The 26174-nt window shown below is 41.2% G+C and overlaps 1 protein-coding gene across 2 annotated transcripts in view; it reads left to right on the top strand.

Moving 5' to 3' along the window:
- Positions 1-26174, top strand: part of gbf1 (golgi brefeldin A resistant guanine nucleotide exchange factor 1) — a 106725-nt gene that overhangs the window by 43051 nt on the left and 37500 nt on the right. For both annotated transcript variants that reach the window (XM_080037222.1, XM_080037221.1), the window contains exons 4-9: positions 7168-7299; positions 13468-13586; positions 14629-14737; positions 15533-15593; positions 19771-19825; positions 24962-25109. In XM_080037222.1, coding sequence (XP_079893348.1) covers positions 7168-7299; positions 13468-13586; positions 14629-14737; positions 15533-15593; positions 19771-19825; positions 24962-25109 — 624 coding nt within the window. The remainder of the gene's footprint in view (positions 1-7167; positions 7300-13467; positions 13587-14628; positions 14738-15532; positions 15594-19770; positions 19826-24961; positions 25110-26174) is intronic.

Genomic DNA, 26174 nt, shown 5'->3' with positions numbered 1-26174 from the left:
TCTGTTATTAGTGGATGAGTTGATTCATTGATGCACCCTTAGTCCACAGCAATGCAGCCTATCTGAAGACATTTGTCAAGAGTTGATGTTCCTTTAGTTTCAAATAAATCCAAAGATATAATATGTAAATCTAATTGACACAAAGGATCACCTGATGAATGACTTCTCTGAGCTCATAGTGACACCCAGTGTTTCCCTACTATACACTATAACACATATAAATACGCATACAGAAATGTGAATGAACGCTCCCTCAGGTTTTGAATTGAGCATGATAGCACATCCGTTCTTTATCAGTACACCAAGCGTAAAGTATGTCCATCCATCACAGTGCGGACAGCGGGCTGTGAAACACATTAAGTGGTTACGCTGGGGCCTGGCCAGCTCTCTGCTGGAATAATGTGGCCTCTGTGCAAAGTATGCAGCATAGAAAATACAGTTTATGTACAGGATAACAGGTGCAACAGTGTCTGGCAGGCTCCGGCCTAGGCAACGTTTGGTAATGAAGTCATGATCTTTGACTAACTGCACCTTCCTGTATTTGACTGGCTCAACTCTGAGACACAACTCTGCTGTAGGGAAGATTCCTTGGTCCTAAAGAGGCATCTTGAAGACCTTGAAGAGCATTGAAAGATCTGCATCTTTATCCCTTTTATTTACTATCTATGGTTCATCCAGAGGCTTCCCCATCACAAGGAGGGCTGTCAAAGGGCTTTACACACTGTGCAGAAACCTAAGCATGAATAAATGAAATGAGCCTGTTAAGAAAGATTTAATTATGTCATTGATTAGCGATATGGTGCTGAAATTAGTCTTTTTTATTTTTTACAATTAAATAAGCCCTTTTTAAAATAAAAAAACAATGTGCACACACACACACACACACACACACACACACACACACACACACAATGAAATTTGTCTTAAAGCTCATGGTGAAGGCCAAAGGGCAGTTTTTCCAGAGGCGTTTGGGTCAGAGGTTGCCACCCGTTGCTGTGTGTTTGTTTGGTCTTCAGTGGTCTTCTCATTAGCATCAGGATCTCAGTTGTGGCACAACAGGAATTTGACTGAAATAGAATGGGGAGACGACACACATGTTCACAATGACATCAAAAGAGTGCTATCGTTAGGAATTATTTGATTTGCTTTATTTTTTTCACTTTAATTTGTGCTGAAATATATGTTTTTTACAGGCTGGGCTAGTAGGGTTATTAAAACCATAACAGCGACTAGCTGAAGTAGCACTTTTTTTTGTTGCTGTTATTCCATAAATCAGCAAGGAGAATTTTAACAAAGTTATTTGGACATGATGATGATGACGTGATGTTAATCTGCGCAAAAGATAACCATACATAGAACAGGGTATTGTTTAAAAGATATTCTAATCAGATAAACACGATGAACCCAGTAAGTTAATGTTTTAATGACTTTGATGTAAAACCATCTCTTTCAGATATATTATACATTTTATATAGAACATACTAGTGTGGTGAAAGGTAGAAAAAATCTAAAGGCTTTTTCATTGTATTTTCAGAAAGATAAAATAAGTGGTTACTTTATGTACTCTTTGAAAGCAATGTGAAAATATTTTTTTGATTGACTCTGATGGTATGCAAGTCTATTGCTTCTCTGCTGCTTCCTTCCTTCCTTCCCTCCCCTCAACAATCCAACACAGTCTTCTCGTAAATACAAATGCAAAGTATATTCCATGTAACCCTTTAGGAAATCCTCCCAGGCAGTAGCCATTACAGTCCTCCCAAGCAATTTTTTGAAAAGTTTTAATTTCTCCCGGGCTTTAAAAAATAGCCTCAATTAAGGTCCAGCAGAGGCATTGTTTTTCAAGCATCTATAAAATACCTCTGTGGCCCAATGAAGAGAACCATATGGAAGCCTCCATAGCATTGTGCAACCCTAATTGCCACCCGTCTACAAGTGTCTGTTTCATTCAGGAGAATACAAGGGACACAGCTCAAAAAAAAGAATGGAAGAAACAAGGCTGAAGGCAAGCTGACATTCATCAACCATTGTCCCAGAAGATGTATAAGAATACTGTCATGCAAGACTTTGTAGAGAGCTGATGAACAGCCCAGTCCTCCCTGGGTTTCATTTAGCCTTGCTGTTGTTGTTAAAGCGTGGCATTGCAAGCCAAGGAGCCTGACTCCTAATTTTAGCAGCTGAGGAGGTCCAGATCAATAACCATCAGTTGTTTGGTTTGGGGCCGCTGCGTCAGTCAAAGGGATTCACTGCCCTCTCTCGCTCTCTGTCTCGGTTCCACCTTTTATAGAAGAAGGTGTCATTTTCTACTGCTCCAATCTCACACAAAGCTTGTTAACTGTGTGTCGGGGGTTGGAATGTGTGTTGGGATGTGTGGGTATGTGCTGCCTTTACAGGTGCATATATTGCAGGGGATTTCTCAGAGATGGAACAAGCCGTACATGCTAGTTTCTGCTGCTCTCTGCACATAAGATGCAATATTGAATGATTTGATTTAATGTCCGGCTATGGCAGAACCCCTATTCATCTGTTTACATCCCAACATATCCACAATAGCCATTTTAAAACCATTATGTCATTAGTAAGAGAGACAACGGCTCATCTGTTGCTATGATACAGACTAAAATAGGTTGGTGTTGGCCTCAACGTGACTCCATACACACAATTCTAAGTTTGTTAATTTGAACTCAGGTAGCTCATTCCTTAGACAGCACTGATGATGTCAGAGCTACATGGACCATGTAGGGAAATCAACCCTGCGTTCCAATCCCCATACTTCCCTACTATTTAGTATGCCAGAAAAAGATTTAGGATGTCCCAATACAAGCACGTCAATTGTAGTATGCTGAAAATGCATAAATGCCCCAGTAATTCCAATAGCATTTTGGAGTATTTGTCTTTATTCTTGACATTTCTCGACATAATGAAAACAAATCTTCCTTATCTGATTTTTTTCTCTCTCCTGTGGCCCTAAAACGCTTCTGTACTTTAGTATGTAGTGTAGTTAAAAGAAAAAGTATGTGATATGGAACGCAGGGCAAATGTTGGTAACTGTCGGCATCATGTGCTGTTGAACCTCCAAAGGGTGCTCCCATTAATGTGTGACATCACAGTCATTCACCATCAAATCGGGGGAGGTGGATTTGCTCCCAGATGTTAGTTGACCAGTAGGAATATTTCCCATTTGTATGGAATATGCATTCATTCATATTAACAAAACAAAAAAAATCCAGTTACACCCGATTTTGCAATGGTAAATGGATTCCACTTATATAATGCTTTTCCCTGGTTTTTCACAGACTCAATGCGCTTTACATTGTTTCCTACACATTCACACACACATTCACCCAATCACACACACATTCATACACCGATAGCAGAAGCTAACCATCGGGAGCAATTCGAGGTTCAATGTCTTGCCCAGGGACACTTCGACATGTGGCAGGTAGGCGGGGGATCGAACCTCCAACCCTGCACTCCAGAGGCGACCTCCCTACCCACTTCGCCACTGCCGCCCCAACATCGGTATAATCACTAACAATATCAATAACAATTGATAACTAGCATTTGGACAGCGAGCGTCAGAACCAGACGGTGAATGTAGCGAAACAGAGGGAAAAGGTTAGCTGTAAATTGTCCGTCTGGCTGCTCCAACCAAAAAAACAAACAATAAAGAGAAAAAGATTTGATTTGAAGTGGTAGTATGTCTTTGTGAGCAGCTTGCCCCTCTCCTTCAGCAGCACTAGTCCTTGATCATAATGACTGTGGCAGTCCCTTCATCATACAAACACATAGCACATATCTGAATGGTTTAAGTTGAGATGGTAGATAGTGTATATGTTTCATTTCTAGGTGTTCTCTGTGCAGTTCTTTTGTCTGGACAGTGCGGTGCGTCTGCGGGCTCAGATTAATCTCCCTGTGTTGTAAGCCTCTTGTGCTCCAGTGCCAATAGATGTGCATGTGTTAAAGATGGCTTGTGTTTTTCATGTGGAGGTGCTCTCCAGGGAACTCTTGTCTGTGCTGGGGGTCATTTGGAAGAGGTAATCCACACATGGCTGGATATATACTCAACGACAGTCCACAAGCACACACACATGCAGCTCCAGTATAGTGAAGGTAGATATAGGATTAGGCCCATGGTGAATGGTAATTGGCTCATTTCTCAAACCCCTCCCTCTTTTACCAATTAAGTTGAACTGGAGCTGGAACTTGTGCACACTCTAAAATCACCACTTGTACCCAGAACAACCCCAGCCCTTTTTAAATGACAACATGCAAGCCTGGGAGATCGGCTTTATTCTGTCTTGGTCAATGTCAGCCAGAGGTTAACCTGGTTCCACAAGGATTGTCTCAACCCAGCCGTTAGTTATTTGACTCCACACAAACCCTGGAGATTGAGCTGAAGTACAGAGCCGGTATTTAGACTTTATATAAGAAGATTGGTGTTGGGCCAACGTCAGACTGCTCCCAAGTCAGCTGTGTGTGTGTTCACCGATGGCCAGCCCCGGATCAATACAAGACAATTGAGTTTTCCAATCTGTGGTCTTTGGGAACGCAAGCCATAGCACTTACAGGGTGATCGCCTCTGATGGAGTCTTCATAAGGGTCTATTGACAGATTGATTTGAGCTCCCTCCTTCCAACCCCTTAACACACTGTAACGTGATGGGACACAAAACCCCCTCTTTAAAAGTTTTCTGCCACCTGAAGGACACATCAGACCAACACAGTCAATCTCGCTCTTTTGAAGTTAACATTCATTTTTATTTTTCATTTGACTCAATTCATGAGTATTTAGCATGGGGGAAAACTGCTTATTTTTGTGCATTGTGTTGCTGAATTTTACACTGGCTTTTACCCTTCTTCACCCTTTAAACTAGAAAGCGCTTGAAGCTTTTTAGATTCAACAATAACTCAAATAATAGGCCAGATGAAAAAATATCCAATAAAGCGGCAAGGCAAGAGATTTGCTTTTGAAAGCGAAGGCCTAAAAGTGACCTGGCGGCCGATAAAGGGACTGTGTAAATTTCCAAATTATTTTTCATATTTGATTTCCAAACAAGCCGCAGGGGTATTGGATATCACACGCTAATGCATGGCGGTCACATGTGCACTTTTGGAAATTGGTTGGACAATCTCCGCCGCGCTTTTGATGTCCCAAGTTTTTTTTTCTTCTCTGGTCTGGAGTTGATGCGGCTCTAAAGAAAGCCATAATCCCCCCGGTATTGCTGTGGCAAGCACTCCTCTGGCACAACATCTCATGAGGACGTGCGTGACTCTACTCACTTTCTCCCTTTGTTGTTTTACCTGTTTTGTGTTTTTGCTCCCCCCTCTTCTTGACCCCCCCTTCTCTGTGAATTCTCCAGAGAAAAGAGAGAGAGACTATTGAAGTCAGGCTGGATTGGCCCAAAGGTGCTTTCCCACAGTGGAATGTCTCCCTGTCTCTCTCAACTGATTACAGAGCTGGATATAATACATCCTGAAACTCTGTGGCTAAATTATTATTGATTTATTTTATATTTAACATTTATTTATACTCGAGATATCATTGAGGCGGTGACCCTCATTTGCAATGATGTCGAGAAACAAAAACAACAATACATACACAATATACAATGCAAATACATCAAATACACAATAAGCTGGTAAAGAGAAACATTTCAGACAGAGGTGTAGAGTGGCTGAAAATAAAATAAAATTGGTAGAAGTACAATACGGCCTAAATATATGACACTAATGCTGATCATTAGGGTTGGCTTCTGGTGCTTGATATTAAACCACGGTCAATTATCTAATGTAAAAGAAATGCATCATTATTTCTATCATTATTATCTTTTTCTTTTTGTTGTTAAGGTCAAAGTTTCTAGGCCCCACACTTGTACATGTTCGGGAGGCGCAACATCAGACTGATATAAAAATATTCTACTTTTTACAGATATTTGGTCATTTACCAAAGTATTTTTCAAATTGAACTAGACAGAAAAATGTAACGATCACCAAAGTTACTAATACTAAAATAAACCTGAATGTAAACCAAATTCTATGGCATTCTTAATATTTAAGATTTTTCACTCTAAACCTGACGGTGGCGCTAGAAGCAAAGTCAGGCGATCACCAAGGCCCTGCGACAGTGCTGGCAGTTAATAATGGAGGTTGTCTTACTTACTATGTGTAGCAATTTTTGGAACAGTAGACCAGTCCACCTTCTGCTTTCTTCAACTCTCATATGTCCATCCAGTTTACCTTGCTCTCTCACTCTCTCTCTCTCTAGCAGCAGAGAGTTGAGCCTCCTGGGACTTTAATTCCTCATTGATCTGCTCTCCTCCGGTCTGTTTACACACACAGTCATACAGAGTGCAGGGGACAAGTATATTAACTAACTCCACACAGCACTGTTGTTGACCACACAGTTCTGACTGAAATTCAAATTTCCCAGTTTAAGTGTTAGGCCTTTATAGTAAATAGAATGAAATATAAATGTTTTGCTTTTTTCTGTTAACTTTGTAATGAAAGTTTTTGTATACAGAGCTGAAGGCAAGAGTACTACTTACATCATCGTAACTCGGTTTCAGTGACAAGCAAAAAAACAAAACAACAACACTTGACTATTTAGTTGTACTCCCTATCTAAAAACTTCCTCTGTGCCTGGTCCACAGCGGCCCCACATTACATATTTTTGAGACAAAACTCTGTTCCAATTTGTGTAGTTTCACTTGTCAGTGACATATTCTGCTAATTGTCAGGTTCAAAGTTGTACCAGAAACTGTTTTCATGGTGCAGGGTCCAGAAAAGCCTTGATATTTCTCACTATGCCATTGCTGAATCTCCTCTTTTCAGCCTCTGTCTGAAACGTTCTGTTTTTGAGCCTGTCTCTTTAAGCCCTGCCTTCCAAAAAGCCCAGTCTACTCTGATTGGCCCCTGGATCTAACTGCTGGATGGAATGTATTTCAGGGGGATCTGGGGGTGTGGCTTATCACAGGTGGAGGTAGTGCTAGGTTAGGTTGGTAATGAGGGGGCGTGGCTTCTCCACTTAAAGATTAGATTATTTCAATTATACATTAAACTGTTGGTAAATAAGTAGATATAAAATAAATCTATATATTTTTTTTGGATTCCAATGCTCCTATGTTGTGTGTTTCCATCACTGACTGTTGTCTGTGTGTTCCTTCTTCAGAGCTGTCGGATGTGGAACCTAACTTCTTCCTGAGGCCTTTCCTAGAAGTGGTGCGCTCTGAGGACACCACTGGGCCAATCACAGGCCTCGCCCTTACCTCTGTCAACAAGTTCCTTTCCTATGGCCTTATAGGTAAGAATCATCACATTACAAATGGCTCTACTAATTGTTTTGGGAGTAGGTAAGGTTTTCCCCTTAATCTCAAAACAGAATCTAGATAAGAAGAAGGCCTTTTAATGGCAGGTGCAAAGGCAGGGATCACAGTTTGTCATCCAGGTATGTTATTGTGATACTATATTGCGTGTTAATACTAGTTGGTGATGGGGTTAAAATTTTCAAAGCTGATATAGTCAGGTACTTAGGGGCCAATTTTGAGCAATAGGAAATGTAATATTCTCCCACACATATCTGATAATAGTTTGATCATGAAGCAGCAGTACATTGAATTATTATTATTTATTTATTTTTCTGAATTTTCAAGCTTTATTAGACAGTACAGAGTTGAAACGGGGAGACAGACAGAGAGAGAGGGGGGAAGACCTGCAGTAAAGGTCCACGGGTCGGATTTGAACCCGCGGCCACTGCAACGAAGGCCGGAGCTGATATGGTACGCGCCTTATCCACTACACCACCGGAGCGCAGCGCCCATTGAAATGTATTCATAAATATATAATCCCACTGCATAGTCAGGAATGGTCTATTGTCATCATTGCTGTAGAAGCTGCCTGTCATCAACCTCCTCATTGACATTTGGCCCACTTACGGCCCAGTTGTTTTGTCAAGTGTGAAATGAGTATGCGTCACCAGATGTGAGTCTAAATAGCAGAGGAAGAGTCAATGTTGCCTTGCTGGTCCAAACAGCTGCAGTCATTGCTGAACTGAATAAGAGGCCAAGGCCTACAGGAACATGCACATTGCTAGCATGTACCTTGCATTTCTGGGTCCTTCTTTGTATTTTTTTTATTTTTTATTTTTTATTTTTTAACAATGTGAAAGTGAGCAACCATATATAGGCAATTTTCCTGTTTCCATTGTAATTATTATTTCAAAACAAAATGTTCTGCGTTTACAAGTGAAAGATTCCCGGGAACATAGGGTTGTATGATTTTCATTCAAACAAAAGACCAGTCGTGGTAGATTCTGGATACTGCAGTTCCTCAGAGTACATGTTGAAAGCAGTTTCTGCCAGAGATCACACACATGCACACACAATATGTGTTCAGAGATCACCCCTACACATGGTCCACTATTCCCAGAGCCTTTCTGTCACTGCAGACCTGAGATCAGCTCACCTTAATCCCCTCCATACTGACGCTATCAGCTCTCACTCTCCATTTCACAATCAGAGTAGCTTTTATTCTCAGTTTGGTTCTCATTTACATTTGCTGTGGACAGACTATACATAGTAGACATACGAATAACATAAACATATCATAGAGAAGATAAGTAAAAGGCATGTTGAAGACTATACAGTAATAGAATGTTGGAATGCAGATTGAGGCCTATATGGATCTGTGTTAATGTAACACATTGAAGGTTGCCATAAAGATGGGGGAAAAGTTTGTCAACTTTATTAACCTTGCTGCCACTCAGTTCCCTTTGTTTCCAGCCCATTAATACACCTGTCTATCCTGTTGTATTACTTAGCCATACATCCATTTCTTCTGGTTGTACTGGGGGCAGGGTCGGGGGCTTAAAGCACGCAATATTGAAGTTCAAAGAAAGTTGAAAACTGATCTGGGGAATGTATCAGAAAAACCCAGAGTAGACTACAGACAAGGTATTCTCTCATGGCATTGCAGAGTGACTGTATTTAGTAGTTGTAATGTACTAAACAGTCATGACATCATGGTCATCTGCATAACTTTATAGAATAATAAACAATATATTTTTTAAAGTCATTCTCTGCAGCTCGATATTAAATATATGTATTTTTTTATTTCCTAAGTCAAAGTTTGATACTTATGTTGTTAGGACAGAGTAGATGGATAGATAATAGATGGATGGATGGATGGACACCCGTTCAGGTCACCTAAGCAAAAAAAGCACAATTCATATAGTAGGCAAATGTTACTGTTTAAAAGATGAAATAGCTTGCTGGCTCTTTTACTGGACCAGTTCCCATCATTCTAGTTCAAAGCAATGAAAGCATATCATTAGATCTCACTTAGAGACTGTACTAACTATTCACCAGTGCATGCCAAAATCATAAAAAAAAAATTTTTTTAAATAAAAGGGACATAAAGTAAAACAAGGCTGGTCTTGTCAAGTACTGCCATCTCCTGGCTAGAAAGAAATACACAAAATCTGACTTCTAAATTCTTTATAAAACTGTTTATGTGGCTATCTCTTCAAGGGTCTCATTTAGTAAAACAATTTTAGCCAGCTTTAGATTTGCATGTGATAACTCATTTTCTATCGTTTGTTTAATTGACCTGCAGTAAGACCGATGCCGTTTGATGTGTGCTTATCAAAGTGACATCATGTTGCTTCTGCATTGGAATACTTGCTGAATGATTTTGTCTTGTAAGCTTTTAGGGAGGGATGGATGGATGGATGGATGGATCACACGCACTCACTCACTCACTCACTCACTCACTCACTCACTCACTCACTCACTCACTCACTCACTCACTCACTCACTCACTCACTCACTCACTCACTCACTCACTCACTCACTCACTCACTCACTCACTCACTCACTCACTCAGCCATTTCATTTGGTAGGAGGCTAACAGCTCTCAATCTGTGGCCTGAGGTGTGCTTGGCCCTGGAGGGAGCAGTGGACTTAAGTGGGCTCTCTTTCCCCCATGATTTGTTGATTCTCTGTATGTTTCTCCTGGCCCAGCAGCACAGTCAGCAGAGCCCCCTCACTGCTCACTCACCCACACAGGGCTAAGAAGAGCCAGGCATCGGCTCAGGCTTTACACTGCAGCCACGGCCACAGCACAGGAGCTTAGAGTACAGCTGGAGCCTGCCTAGGAATATATAGGCTTCAATCACTTGTTATTCTGGGATGAGATGGCTGTTTTCTCCATTCAAGAATACAGTCACTAATTAGCATCCGCAACAACTTTAAGCTGCTGAAGATAATGGACAGCACTTAACTCATTTAAAAAATGTCATGTATTTCTCTGTTGCTCGTTCTGTGTTCTGAGCTGTGATTATGGGTTTTGTGCTTGAGTTTTTCTTTGTTAGTTTATTAGCTAGGTTAACTAGTCTTATTTAAGTTCCATATTTCCCTGGCTTTGTTTTAGGGGAACCAAACATATCACAGAGCTTTGTGTTTGTTGCATCTTTGGAACATGATATGCAAAAAACCACCAACGCACTAACCACGTGCACACAAACTATGTAAAGCTGGAAGCAGGTTATCCAAGGCTGAGAGGTGATCTGGTGCTATTTAGAAGATGAATAGGTAAACAGACTTATTTGATCATGGGAAAAATTAAGTAGTTTGTTTGCTTTTCCAAATATGTATTGGCCGTTAAGCAGTAGTGCAGCTGGAGTGTTGTACACTTAGAACAACTAGCCACTAGTCTGCCCCTCTCTGCTCACACTCACTCTGCCCATGCAACAGCTCTGATTTCTGGGACAAGACTTTGATATGTTGAACTGCTTTATGTGGCAGCTGGTTCCACCCCCTAGTGACTTTGCCCACATACCCTCAGGCAGGAACGCACACAACACACACATACATACATACACACACACACGCACACATGCACACACACATGCACACCAGATGCACTCACACACACACAAACACCTAGGCACACATACACACACACACACACACACACACACACACACACACACACACACACACACACACACACACACACACACACACACACACACACACACACACACACACACACACACACACACACACACACACACACACACACACACACACACACACACATATATATTGAGGCTCTGTTTTTCTCAGTGTTATTTTAACGATGTCCCCCAACCCCTTTATTTGGACAGCACTTTGTGCCAAGAGAAGGATTAGTATTTTGTATCACTTGTGACACACTGCTGGCTCCCCCTGTGGCTCCAGTGTGTGAGTCTGGATGTTGGCTCTTTTCAGCACCACTTCATGCTTCTTGTGGGTGGATGTGGGCATTGCGCCCTCTCAACCAAGCATTAACCAGATTAGAGCCATTCACCCTAGAATCTCACTGTTCAAACCTATTATTTACTATCTATGGTTCAAACTGTCTGACTCCAGGTCAGCTGGCACTCACTAATATGTCTCAGACATTTGCTAAGTGGACTGTTTCACAAGTCTTCTTTATTTATGTATTAATTGATCATTTATCTAATGGCTACTAGTAATGACAAGGTTCAGTATGACTTTAAACCCTGGTTTTCAAGCTCCCTCTCCCTCTCTCTCTCTGTCTCTCCCTCTGTGCTGATTAGTAAATGAATTGCCTTTCCTCAGGGCGATGGGAAAAGGAACACAGCCTGTCCCCCCGGTGTAGATAGCTGTCCAGCTGCTCGGGTTTCAAAAACACTCACTCCTGTTGCTCCTTATGCCAGTGTGTCCCAGTCTGCCTCCAAACAAAAGGCCACATCTGCTCATTATATCCCCGGGTTTGAAGGACAATGTGGATGGACTGTACTAGATCTGTTTAGTTTACTACATGTTGTACAGCTGTTTGGACTAACAATCCTTCCCCTCACTTCTTGACTATTATGTCTTACTCAGCTGTACTTAACATTGCCAGTGCTGAAGTGACATGGCCCTGATTTTAAGTTTTCGTTGTATCCGACACGGAATTGTTTTAACTGTCCAAAGTACGCATTAAGAAATGAATTGGAAAGCCTCTCCGGAGAGGGTCGTCCACCAAATGCACCGAAGGTATATGCTAGTCACTCAGCGCTCTATCTCTTTTCGTTGGATGGTGGGTAAATGAGTAGCTTATCAATCCGTGAAGGTGTCCTGTTTCATTGTAAAGTCTTCTCTAAGCCATGGGAGTCAAAGGACAGAGCCAAGCACAGTCCCACCACCCTGCTGTGCATCTAAAGGCTCCTCCAAACACACCGAGCAGACATGGCAGCTGCCACGTAGCAACAGGCTGCTACACACAGATGTTCTCCCCACTGTGATGTCAAATGTATATATACAGTGCTGCTTGAAAGTATGTGAACCCCCTTGAGCCTTTTGGAATTCTATTTAGTTTAATCCTTATTAATACTTTTTTTTATCAAAACCATTATGTGTGTTTATCAATTCAACATTTTTGTTTCTTCCAGAAATCAATTGTGTAGTCAAAAGTACTCAAATAAGGGGGCGCCCTTAGCTCAGTTGGTAGGGCGTCCCCCTCCCCCCCATGGGCCTCGGCCAGCAGCGGACCCGGGTTCGATTCCAGCCCGCGGTCGTTCTCTGCATGTCACTCCCCTCTCTGCCCCATTTCACCTCTGTCTCTACACTATCAATAAAGCATAAAAATGCAAAAAATAAATATTAAAAAAAAAAAAAAGTACTCAAATAAAACAAATGATTTGCCAGCTTTTGTATGTGCAAAAGTGTGTGAACCCTGAGCTGCATTGCTTAAATTTTAGCAGGTAAACACAATCGGGCGGGCCAAATTAATAAATGAAATAGACCAATGTAATGAGATATCTTTAGGGAAGAAATTGGGCGGCACTAGATACAACAGAGATCAAACCAGGTCAGTTTAGGCTCACCAAAGTGAACCCATACAGGTCAGACATGCCAAGAGGAAAGGAAATCTCAGAGGATCTCAGGAAGAGAGCTGTGATGTTGCACATTTGTCTGTGGACAGCTATAAACTAATTAAAAAAGAAAATTGAGTTCCATCGTTTTAGCATGAGGCAAACTGTAATGTTGTAACGAGTGGTTATTTGAGTTACTGTTGCCTTTCTATCATCTCAAACCAGTCTGCCCATTCTCCTCTGACATCAACAAGGCATTGCCACTCACTGGATATTTTTCCTTTTTCGGGTCATTCTCTGTAAACCCTATAGATGGTTGTGTGTGTGAAAATCCCAGTAGATCAGCAGTTTCTGAAATAATCAGACCAGCCCGTCTGGCACCATCAACCATGCCATGTTCAAAGTCACTTAAAACCCCTTTCCCCTATTATGTTGCTCGGTTTGAACTTCAACAAGTTGTCCAGGAGTTGCTGACATGTGATTGGCTGATAAGTTATATGTGTTAACAAGAAATGGAACCAGCGTACCTAATAAAGTGGCCAGTGAGTGTATATTCAACTTTGGAGTTTGACTTTACAATTAAAGATTTTTTTTCTGGTCTCTTTTCAGATGCTAACCATGAAGCAGCAGCCGAGGCCATCGAGAACATGGCCGACGCAGTCACACATGCTAGATTTGTTGGAACAGACCCTGCCAGTGACGAGGTCGTCCTTATGAAAATCCTACAGGTACTAACTGCAGTAGTCCTGCACAAACTGATGAGTCTGATACAATAGATCCATGTTGTCTTAAATCCCTGTAGAAATGAACCAGGTATAGGGTATAGGGGGGCGATCGTGGTGTAGTGTTTAGAGCGTCTCCCCTCCCTCCCCCCATAGAGGCTCAGTCCTCAGAAGCAGCAGACCATGGGTTGGGGTCTGGCTCTTGGTCGTTCTCTGCATGTCATTCCCCTCTTTGCCCCATTTCAACTCTCTCTTCAAAGCTGTCTAACTAAAAAAATAATAAAAAATAGCATAAAAATGCCAGAAATTAATCAGTTCAGCAGCCTGCCACTAACTGAGACCTTTGTCAAAACACATTAATATATTGCTAATTTTTTTGGAAAATATATAAAAAAAAAATTACAATATGAGCAGCAGCAGTGACTTTTAATGTAATTTGTAATTAGATTTATATGAATATTTAGACAAAATTAACATAAATATGGGTAAAGAACAATTTTGGTTTCAGTGTCAAGAAACCAGACCAATTTTTTTTTTAAACCTGAAGACCTTCAAAAATGTATTATTTTAATTGTGGCCATTTTGGAAGATGGGCAATAAAAAAAATACAAATAATTTGGTCTGCTTTCTTGACACTTTAACCAACATTGTTCTATAGACCCTTACCTTCAATTTAGAAGGGAAAACAAAACTTTCACATCAACTTGAAATGACTTACCCTGCGTTCCAATCTCCATACTATTTAGGATGTCAGAAAAAGATTTAGGATCTCCCAATACATGCACGTCAATTGTAGTATGCTGAAAAAACATAAATGCCCCACTTACTCCAATAGCATTTTGGAGTATTCGTCTTTATTCTTGACATTTCTCGACAATGATTTTGTTTTCTCTCCTATGTCCCTAAAGCTCTTCTGTACTTTAGTATGTAGTGTAGGAAAAAGAAAGAGTATGTGATTTGGAACGCAGGGTTAGTGTCCAGCCACAACACTTATTTGTATTTTTCTAGAACACTATCGAACAGTCATATTATGCCTTCTGTGTTCCAGGTCTTGAGGACTTTGCTGCTGACCCCAGTGGGAGCCCATCTAACCAACGAGTCTGTGTGTGAGATCATGCAATCCTGTTTCAGGATCTGCTTTGAGATGCGCCTTAGCGGTGAGTCACATCAAGCACTATTTCTGACGTAAATGGTAAAATGAACCATCTGGGGCAATGTGGGGTTCAGTGTCTTGCCCAGGGACACTTCGACAAGTGGCGGGGAGACGGGGATCGTACCTCCAACCCTGCACTCCAGAGGACGATCTCCCTACCCGCTATGCCACTGCCGCCCCTTAGTATTGTTAGTATTGTCATGTCTAGGAATCACAAGCTCACTAAACATTGTTTTATTTCAGTTACAATCAGCAATATCACCTCAAATTACAAACGTTGAAGAGCCTTCAGCCGCTCTGCTCCCCTGCTCTGGAATGCCCTACCCCCCAACATCCGCAACACCGACTCCATATCACAGTTCAAATCAAAGCTTAAAACTCAAATCTGCATACGCCTCCTGATCTTCCCTTCCCATGTCACCATATCACATTCATCCATTGCCCACTTCATTTGAACTGTTTTTAATTCAATTGATTGTACTGTATTTATCTGGTTGTACGGTGTCCTTGAGTCATGAAAGGCGCCTTTTTAAATTTAGTTTTTATTATTATCATCTTTAAATGTTGGTCTATGGGAACTGTCATATGTAAACTGACAGCAGGACCGCTGTGCACTAAACAGCCTGGATCAACCCACGCCTAATGTCTACTGCCTTCTTAGCTCTATCCTGTTTAGACTCCCCCCTGAAGTTGGGCTAAGTGTCTTTTGTGTCTGTCTGTCTACAAGAAGTGTATCTTGCCTCTCTATTCCATTGTGTTTGGTTCTAATGTCCTGATGTTTGTCTCCTGTGTCTTACAGACCTGCTCAGGAAATCAGCTGAACATACACTGATTGACATGGTGCAGCTCCTGTTCTCAAGGTAAATGAATGAAGAGGCCCAGTGTTCCAGCCACATGTTTGAATGTGTTAATGAGGACACATGAAACCATTGGAAATCTTGAGTTGCCTCAACACAGAGGGAGAGTAGATTGTGGATTGTGGATTGTATAGATGAGTGGTGTTCTGCATATGCCTGTCTCTCTCAGGCCTTAGTATTCCCTTGCTCATGAATTAGATGTTGTACTGTGCACAGGGTCAATTGGCCACTGATTTGACTAATGCCATAACATGATTTCTCCTCTGGCATTTAGAATAAATGCTCCCCATCACACCCCCCCCCCCCCCCCAAACACACACACACACAGCAGCCTGTTCACATGCATCAGGGTGCCAGTCACATTCACTCACAGACACGCACATGAGCCAATTGAGATTCACAACGCATGATCTGCATATAAATGAAGCTCACAGCCCCATAAATACTAAGAAACACACACACCGCTACACACACACACAGCTACACACACACACACACACACACACACACACACACACAGAGCTACACACACACACAGAGCTACACACACACACACACACACACACACACACACACACACACACACACACACACACACACACACACACACACACACACACACACACACACACACACACACACACACACACACACACACACACACACACACACACACACAGAGCTACACACACACACACACACACAAACCACACAGCTACATACAGAATTAGAATTGCCAGCGATCCCAGATGAAACCAATCAGGAAAAAAATCAGCCACAACAAAAAGGCGTTTTGCTGATCTGAATGTAAAGGAGCACACTGAAGAACACACAGAGCTCCTGATGAAGTTGTGGTTTTATCCACCTCCTGTGTGAAGGCGTGCATGCATCCACCTGCACTATTTGATGCAGGATTGTGTCACAAAGGGATGGGTTGTCTACCCCCCCCCCAGTCAAGTCCATTGGTTGGTTTTTGCCCAAGCTTGTCACCATTCACTTACACAGTCATTCTTGACCTGTCTTTGTTTATAGGCAGGACTCTTGTATGACACCTTGTTATCATGTCCTCTAATAAGGTTTTTACTGTGCGGAGCGTGGAAATAGAAGAGCACAGCGGCTAAAGCTACACAGCTCGTAAACAGAGGCATGGCCGCGTGTGAACAGAAGATGTAAATTTAGTGTGGGGCTTTTTATTCCATCCTTCTGACACTAGACACACACACACACACACACACACACACACACACACACACACACACACACACACACACACACACACACACACACACACCACAGCTCATTGTGCTCCTGTTCAGCCCCCCCCCCCCCATATGCTAGCACAGAGCCTGTATAATAAAGATGTTAGAATAATGAGCAGCCTCTCTCTCTCTCCTCAAGTCTTAGATTGCCTGCTGGAGGTATTAGGCATGTTAATCTGTTGGACCCACAGATCATCCAATAATCACAACACTCTATTAACGCCCCGGGATAATGTCAGGAGCCTTTCCCTTTGTTTGTCTGTGTGTATGGCTGCTGCTTGGTGTCCTCTCGTTTCACACCAAAGCTTTAGAGTCCACACACACACACACACACACACACACGCACACACGCACGCACGCACGCACGCACACACACGCACGCACACACACACACACACACACACACACACACACACACACACACACAGAGCTCAGGTTTCAAATGTGGAGATTCCCACCGTGATATTGCCTCTTAAGCAGCTTACACACATTCCTTTTGTATTATTGTTTTATCTGTTTAAGGGTTAAGAACATACAGGTCCTTCTCATATAATTAGCATATTGTGATAAAGTTCAATATTTTCTGTAATGTACTGATAAACATTAGACTTTCATATATTTTAGATTCATTACACACAACTGAAGTAGTTCAAGCCTTTTATTGTTTTAATATTGATGATTTTGGCAAAAAAGTAAAGAACCAAAAATCCAAGAAATCAAAAAATTAGCATATTTCATCCGACCAATAAAAGAAAAGTGTTTTTAATACAAAAAAGTCAACCTTCAAATAATTATGTTATGTTATCAGTTATGCACTCAATACTTGGTCGGGAATCCTTTCGCAGAAATGACTGCTTCAATGCGGCGTGGCATGGAGGCAATCAGCCTGTGGCACTGCTGAGGTGTTATGGAGGCCCAGGATGCTTCGATAGCGGCCTTAAGCTCATCCACAGTGTTGGGTCTGGTGTCTCTCAACTTCCTCTTCACAATATCCCACAGATTCTCTATGGGGTTCAGGTCAGGAGAGTTGGCAGGCCAATTGAGCACAGTAATACCATGGTCAGTAAACCATTTACCAGTGGTTTTGGCACTGTGAGCAGGTGCCAGGTCTTGTTGAAAAATGAAATCTTCATCTCCATAAAGCTTTTCAGCAGATGGAAGCATGAAGTGCTCCAAAATCTCCTGATAGCTAGCTGCATTGACCCTGCCTTTGATAAAACACAGTGGACCAACACCAGCAGCTGACATGGCACCCCAGACCATCACTGACTGTGGGTAATTGACACTGGACTTCAGGCATTTTGGCATTTCCTTCTCCCCAGTCTTCCTCCAGACTCTGGCACCTTGATTTCCGAATGACATGCAAAATTTGCTTTCATCCGAAAAAAGTACTTTGGACCACTGAGCAACAGTCCAGTGCTGCTTCTCTGTAGCCCAGGTCAGGCGCTTCTGCCGCTGTTTCTGGTTCAAAAGTGGCTTGACCTGGGGAATGCGGCACCTGTAGCCCATTTCCTGCACACGCCTGTGCACGGTGGCTCTGGATGTTTCTACTCCAGACTCAGTCCACTGCTTCCGCAGGTCCCCCAAGGTCTGGAATCGGCCCTTCTCCACAATCCTCCTCAGGGTCCGGTCACCTCTTCTGGTTGTGCAGCGTTTTCTGCCACACTTTTTCCTTCCCACAGACTTCCCACTGAGGTGCCTTGATACAGCACTCTACGAACAGCCTATTCGCTCAGAAATTTCTTTCTGTGTCTTACCCTCTTGCTTGAGGGTGTCAATGATGGCCTTCTGGACAGCAGTCAGGTCGGCAGTCTTACCCATGATTGCGGTTTTGAGTAATGAACCAGGCTGGGAGTTTTTAAAAGCCTCAGGAATCTTTTGCAGGTGTTTAGAGTTAATTAGTTGATTCAGATGATTAGGTTAAGAGCTTGTTTAGAGTACCTTTTCATGATATGCTAATTTTTTGAGATAGGAATTTGGGGTTTTCATGAGCTGTATGCCAAAATCATCAGTATTAAAACAACAAAAGACTTGAAATATTTCAGTTGGTGTGCAATGAATCTAAAATATATGAAAGTTCAATTATTATCATTACATTATGGAAAATAATCAACTTTATCACAATATGCTAATTATATTAGAAGGACCTGTATATTAAAGGGGAACTCTTGGCAATTTAGTATTACACTTCCATCGAGCTTGGGGAGGCCCCAATAGACAGATTTATAAAATGGTTAAATCAGTCATATGCAATCTTTCCAGCACTTTATAATTCATAATTTATTTAAAAGGGAATTAATAGACATGAGCACCAAAGTTCAACATGTAAATGTGCCAGATTTAGCCATGCAGGCTAATTTTCACCTGTAGTCCCTGGCAGGTAGAAAGAAAAAAAGAAACATTAAAAGAAGAAAAATACAAAAATACAACACATGAGCACAAAAACAAAATGACACAAGCACAGACAAAAAAAACGACACAATGATTTCTCCAGCACATAACAGGTTGGTGATGTGTGAAAAACATGAAGCATAAACAGATAAAAGTGCATGAACATATGGCACGATTAAAACACATAAGTATTTAAAGAAAGACAAAAAGCACAGACAAGGAGCATACAAGTGGCATGAATGCAGACAAAACACATAAGCACAAACAAGGGTATACAGACGAGGAGCACAAAGCTCAGACACAAACACAACTAGTAGTTGTGTCTGTGTATATTTTAGCAGCTGACGTCCAATACAAAGGGAACTCTTCTTGACTCTTCTTGATGGCATCTGTAGTTTAATGTAGACCCTTTTTGAATGACAGATTCCTCTGCATCTAAAGAGATGATGCCAGACAATAGTCTGCAACTTAAAGATGGACTTATTTATGTAAGTTGCATTGTTACATTCCTGGTTGTGTTTTTCTTTCAGACTACCACAGTTCAAAGAAGAGGCCAAGAGCTATTTGGGTGCCAACATGAAGAAGGTAACAGTACTGAGATGTTGACTGTATATTTGATCTGATCATTGTGCTCCTTTTCTCCCTTTTTTGTAATGTCTTGGTTCCTTTCATTTTCATTGTTCTGGCTTTTATAATGCTGTAACGGTTTCACTTAGCTGACTGAGAGATGTGAAGACCTGAATCACAAAGACCAAGTACAGCCACATTATCCCTGCACACTGTAGTCCGTAGAAATACTTTACTACATCTTATTAAACAATATCATTAAAGGCCTACTTCACCGGTTGGAATATGAAGGTGTATTGATCTCGGAGATCCTATTTAGTATAAATGTGCAAACAAAAATTAAATCGGATCATCTTAGCCTGAGAAAAGGCAGAAAGAGTGTTTTATGGTCTCACTGTCTAACCCTACAGTTTCCTTCTTGTGACATCACAGTAAGGGTTAGGATTAACAGGACAGCTAGGCCAAGGGAAGACTGAGGGAAGACTGAGGGAAGAAAAACCTCATTCATTATATTAGAATAGTTATTTTATAATGATAGAACGCTGGTTGCATATGGGTGAAGTGTTCCTTTAAAGACTCAAACTGGATTATGCTGTGGTATATAGTGTCCTACTCCATTCACCTGCCTTTTCACTGCAGTTTTTGCTTTTTGAAACTTTTAGTATTCAGTTTGAGATGCCTCTGTAACTGCCCATACACTTCCCTGTATCCTAGACACTCAGGATCTGACTTGCGCAAAGCAGCCAAGAACAAGTACCAATGTCCCCAGGCTGTGTTCGGAAAGCCGTACTAACGTCCTACTCATACTCATTTTGACTTCAATTTGAGTATGTTACGGTTTGGGTATGCGAGTTTGTGTAGGCGAGAAATGCCCGGATGAGTACTAACTTTTGGGAAGATTTTGGATATGGATCGATTGGATACTTTTCCTACTCAACTGCCCCACAATGCATTGTGTCTTTTCAAACGACAAGGATGTTTTTTTTTAAATCTTTATTTACAATTCTGCATTTCCCGCACAACACAGGACTGTATGTAAACATCTAGTTCTATATCTAACCTGTGGAGGGCGGTTATACGCTAAACAGCGTCTAAACAGCCGGAATCTTTTAAGAAGAAGAAGAAGAAATTCTTTATTTCTAGAGTATACTTCAGTGTGAATGTTTCGACGCACCTCGCATACACAATCGATCTTTAAGTAGACAGTATGTAGTATATAGATGTTTAGTATGTAGGAGGGAGGACGTTAGTATGGCTTTCCGAACACAGCCCTAGACAGTCTTAAAGTGGCCCTTATGATGGGCCTACTGGCAGAGTGTGACAGGTTTAACATGGCTTCTTAGTGGGAGTGCATGAGGGTGATGAATGTTGGTGGATTTAATTTTTTTTTTCTCATGTTTTTTTCAAGTTATTAAAAATCTTCACTGAAATAATTAATTTCAAGTTAAAAGAGTCATTGTGTTATTCCAGCATAACATTGATGCACGCTGTCCAGCAGTGGCTTACTCTGCCACTATCAAATGCTGCCATTTTAATACATCACCAAAGGCAAACCATTACCAATTTCCCCCACCCAAAGTTGAAGTGATATTTTAGTTTTTCGAAGCACCTCCATGACCATATACATGTTGAACACACACTGTGTTCAAAGCTTTCTAAAGAATCTCTAGAAAACACATGGAATAAGTAACTTAAATCAAAAGAGATGAGGCAGGTGTAGGGATTATAGCTGTACTGAATGAGTACTGCTACATTTACAAACTGGCAACTCAGTATACCAACATATAGGATAGCTAGAAATCAGGGAGTACGGCCAAATCAATGCTGGTTGGTTAGCACTGGTTTAGTCTGATTTTGGACTGTCTTTTTTCACTGAACGGAAATACAGTATGTCACACAGATGTTTCCCGTTTAAAAGATTAGAACTACAACCCCAATTCCCAAAAAGTATGGGCGTTATGTAAAATGTGAATACAACAGAATGTGATCATTTCCTAATACTTTTCTACGTGTATTGAATATAAATCACTATATTACATTGATCAACTTTATTGTTGTTTGTAAAATATACACCCATTTAAAATGTTGTGCCTGCAACACCTTTAAACAGTTGGGACAGGGGCATGTTTATTTCTCATTCTCGCTTGAAATACAACTTCTGGCGCCGTATTCACAAAACATTTTAAGGCTAAGAGTAGGTCCTAACGTGCTGATTTAGGAGTAACTCTCAAAAATAAGGGGCGTTTCACTCCTAATTTTAGGACTCCTAACTTTTTAAGATAAGTGTAATTCACAAAGCATTTTAGCGCTAAAACTAGCTCCTAAATCTATAAAAAGCTAGGAGTCCTCGAGAGGACTCCTAAGTCACTAAGAGTAAATCACAGACAACCATTTGATGGTGTTTTGGAGAGATTTAATGCTAGTGAGCTTTATAAAAGGTACCTTTAATAGCTGTAAGGGTTTAATGATCTTAGTAAAGCTATATTTAGAAAGTATAGACACATTTATATTTATCATATTGTTATAAAAGAATATTTATTAAGTTCATTTTCCTCCAGTTGCTTTGGGTTTATGATGCACTGAAAGTTACCGTTGGTGTCACGTTTGGGTTTAATTTCCTACTAGAGTAGGCCTATATGTGGCGCTTCGCAGCATCTCCTCCGTTCCACAGATCCGCTACTGTATAGTTGCACGTCTCGCCTTTTTCCTTCATTTCGCTGGCTGTTGTTTCTAAATTGTGAATTTCCTGGTTTGTCGCTGTCTGACTATTGCTGCATAGTCCGCCATTGAGAGAAATACAGTGAGAGTGCATGGCGTGCAGCTGTTCAATGAGAATATTTTTCCGATTCAAATCATTGTAAAATTTAAAATTAATAGACCTATGTGGCGCTATTGTAGGTTAGTTGTGAACGAATGTGTGGGAAACCCTGCAGTATCTTGGTTTCATGTTAAATCAGTGTCACTTGTCATTAATTGTATATAAAAACTCTTTACTTTAATACAGCGACACGATATGGATATCTCCCACAGTGTTTCCATCATAAATTCACTCTTAGGGACTCATTCCCTCTCAGCCAATCACTGTGGGCATAGAAGGTTTGAACATGACATCATCCATAGCAACAGGGTCAACCACACCCTCTATTCTTAGCTTAGGAGTCCCTCCCATTCCTTAGTAAAAGTTGGTCTTAGCAGCTTTGTGAATAGGTTTTAAGAAATTACTCCTTACTAAGAACTTTTAGTGCTCCTTAGGAGTACTCTTAGCGCTAAGATAAAATGTTTTGTGAATACGGCCCCAGATGCTCAACATTCCGTGGTCTCCATTGTGATATGTTGTGCATCATAATGCAGCAAAGTGTTTTCAATGGGAGACAGGTATGTACTGATGACCAGCTAGTCTGGTATACCCGCACTCTGTTCCTACGAAGCCAAGCTGTATTAAGACGTGCAGAATGTGGCTCGGTATTGTCTTGCTTAAATAAGAAGGGATGTCCCTGAAATAGACATTGTCTGGATGGCAGCATGTTGCTCCAAAGCCTGTATGTACTCTTCAGCATTAATGGTGCCTTAATGGATGTACAAGTTACCCATGCTATGGTCACTAACCCACCCCCAATACCATCACAAACACTTGTCTTTTCAACTTTGTATATGTAACAACCTGGATGGTCCTTTTCTTCTGGAGCCCAAGAGGACTCAACGTTCCAACTTTTTCGGAATTGGGGTTGTAATTATATTAAAATTCTTCATGGATAAGGCCTTGCTCTTTGCTTTGAAAAAACATGTCTGTAGTAAAGAGCAGCACAAAATGGCTTCCCTGAGCTTTTGAATGGAAATATTAGGGGAGTGTCCTCCATTGGACTGCAGTGGATGGGACAGTCACAAGAAGGGCAAGGGCTGGAATTAGCTTTTGACTTAGTTTCTTTCAACTTTTCCACTGTATTGTTACTATGGTTCATACCAACAAAAAAAATAAACGCCATTATCTTATAATTAGTCAAAGGTCGCTGTTGTGCCATTTTATTGGAATGGGTTTCATGTTGCTGTTATGCATGTAATATTTCTGTTAAGACTAATATTTGGAGCACTTGTCCCAGCACCGGTTGCTTTTTTGCATGTCCGTGTCTGCCTGTTTCCTCATATTGTCTGCTCATTTGCTGGCTGCTCAAGCTCTAGTTGGTTAGAGCCTCTATAGTGGCTGTGTGTGTGTGGCTCCAGCCCTGTACCTTGCTTGGATCCCAAAGCGTGTATATGCTCCAGTGTGTTTTGTGTTGGTCCCTACTGCTGACATTTTGACCCAGCACTAATCATGGGCAACCCTTTTCTTCTGAGGCTTACAATATCTTGTGGAAAAACAAACGAGTGCAGGTAAGGAAGACCACTTTCAGTACTAAGGCTAGGGGAATCTCTTTGCAATACATGTCCCCCCCTGTCCTTCCATATCTTCAACCCTTCTAGGAGGAGGAGCTTGACATGTGCCGTATTTTAAAAAAGTATTTAGATTTGTGAATGTTATCAAAGGACAAAGCACCTGGGAGATGATTCTGGCCAGTCGGTATCATGTTTAAACACACTTTGACATGTGCTTCTGAATGCTCACATTTTATTTGTACTGTTATTTAATGTTGGGGTTGAACACGCTAATGCATATGTCTCAGCTGCTGTTTCTCATGCTTCATCATGCTTTATGCTTTCTCAGCACCTTTCAGTGTTTTATTTATTGAAAAACTGACCTTTTTAGAAAGGTTAGATGGAGGCACACAACAGATTGAAAAGACTGCTCCCGTACATGGTTTAAATAAATAAACACTTACCCTGAAATCCTACCTTTCCAGACCCTTTTCAAACACATCCATTGATTGTTGTTCATAAATGAAATCAATTGAATGAAGACCTTTTTTAGTTATTAAATGGGCCTTAATCAGTCATGTGAATGATGGTTCAGCAGTGCAGCGTTCAGAGAGGCCTTACTCAGCCGTCCAACTCTGTTTCTTACCGTTTTCCCTTCTGTGTCAGGAAAGTCAATCAGTGGACATAGACAAATGATTATGAACATTGTGCAATGCATTCTGTTTATTTCCATGCTACTGCCAAAAACACCATTTCCCCAGAGGAATGAATCAAGTATTTCCCTGTCTGTCTGTCTGCCTATAGCTGAAGATGCGCGCTGGTGGAATGAGTGAGTCATCCAAATGGAAGAGGCAGAAACGCTCGCCGAGAGCGCCTCGCCACATGGTCCGGAGTCCCTCCGGTCAGATGGAGCCGACCCAGCCCAGCACCCTCAGCAACAACAACCTCTCAGGTAAGCAGGGGCGGATCTAGAAAAATATTCATGGGGTGGCAAGAGGGTGGCAGGAGATTTTAAGGGGTGGCAACCTGTGGCGGATGTATATACAGTATGCCGATTTAATTAAAGCCATATAAATAAATATGTACTTGGGAAAGCCCCCACATTTAGATATGTTGACTAAATAACATAATACTTAATGTATTGTAGCACGAGTGAAGCCTTACATTTAAACATAAAAGGTGTCAGAGAATTTTAAAGATTATTATTACTGAATAATTACTACATTACCTGCCTCACAACAAACACCTGCACTAAGACACCAGCATGGGGCTCAAAAGCTATGCAAATAGGGCTGCAATAAGTACTTAGTTAACAGTGAGTCTTTGGTATTTGTCTGTGTTAATATGAGATACTCCCATCAGATGTCAATCATCAGTCTAACTTGAGTGCAAATATCAAGTTATTCAAATATTCTAGTAATTTACATACTATACAGATAAAATCATTCATAAAAATATTGTGTGGCATTTTCCTATGTTTGGTCACAAACAGTGACCTGTTAAACACACTATAAATGGGAAGAGGTTCAGTAATGTCCAACACAGAAATAGGCCTACTGGTTATTATGAGTAGGGATGGGACGATCCACTTTTTTTAGTTCCGATCCGATTCCGATACCTGGGGTTTGGATATCGGCCGATACCGATACTGACCGATACGATATCATAATTGTTATACATTTTTTCGTTGGTGGTGATGTTATGTATTAGGCTAGGAAGGCTTAAGCAATTCTAATTTAAAAGAGCAATAAATATACACAAATGCATATAGGTTTATCTTAAAGGCAGAAATCCTTCTCAATGATCACTTCTGCCCCACTAGAATATGTGGTGGTCTGTTTGTCTAAACAGTCTTTCTCTCTCTGGCTGTATTTTACATAGTAGAATTTGTCACAAGCCTCTCCACTTCCTTGACTTGGATTAGCTTTGGTTAGCTCACTGGCTAAAAAACTGATATGTACTGTATGTCAAATTATAAAGTGATGTCCTCTCTCCCTCCACCGAACGTCGGCGCATG

The sequence above is a fragment of the Ammodytes marinus genome (assembly GCF_949987685.1).
Source record: "Ammodytes marinus genome assembly, chromosome: 11".
In the NCBI taxonomy this organism is placed as follows: domain Eukaryota; kingdom Metazoa; phylum Chordata; class Actinopteri; order Uranoscopiformes; family Ammodytidae; genus Ammodytes; species Ammodytes marinus.
This window is presented reverse-complemented; position numbering and strand designations above follow the sequence as displayed.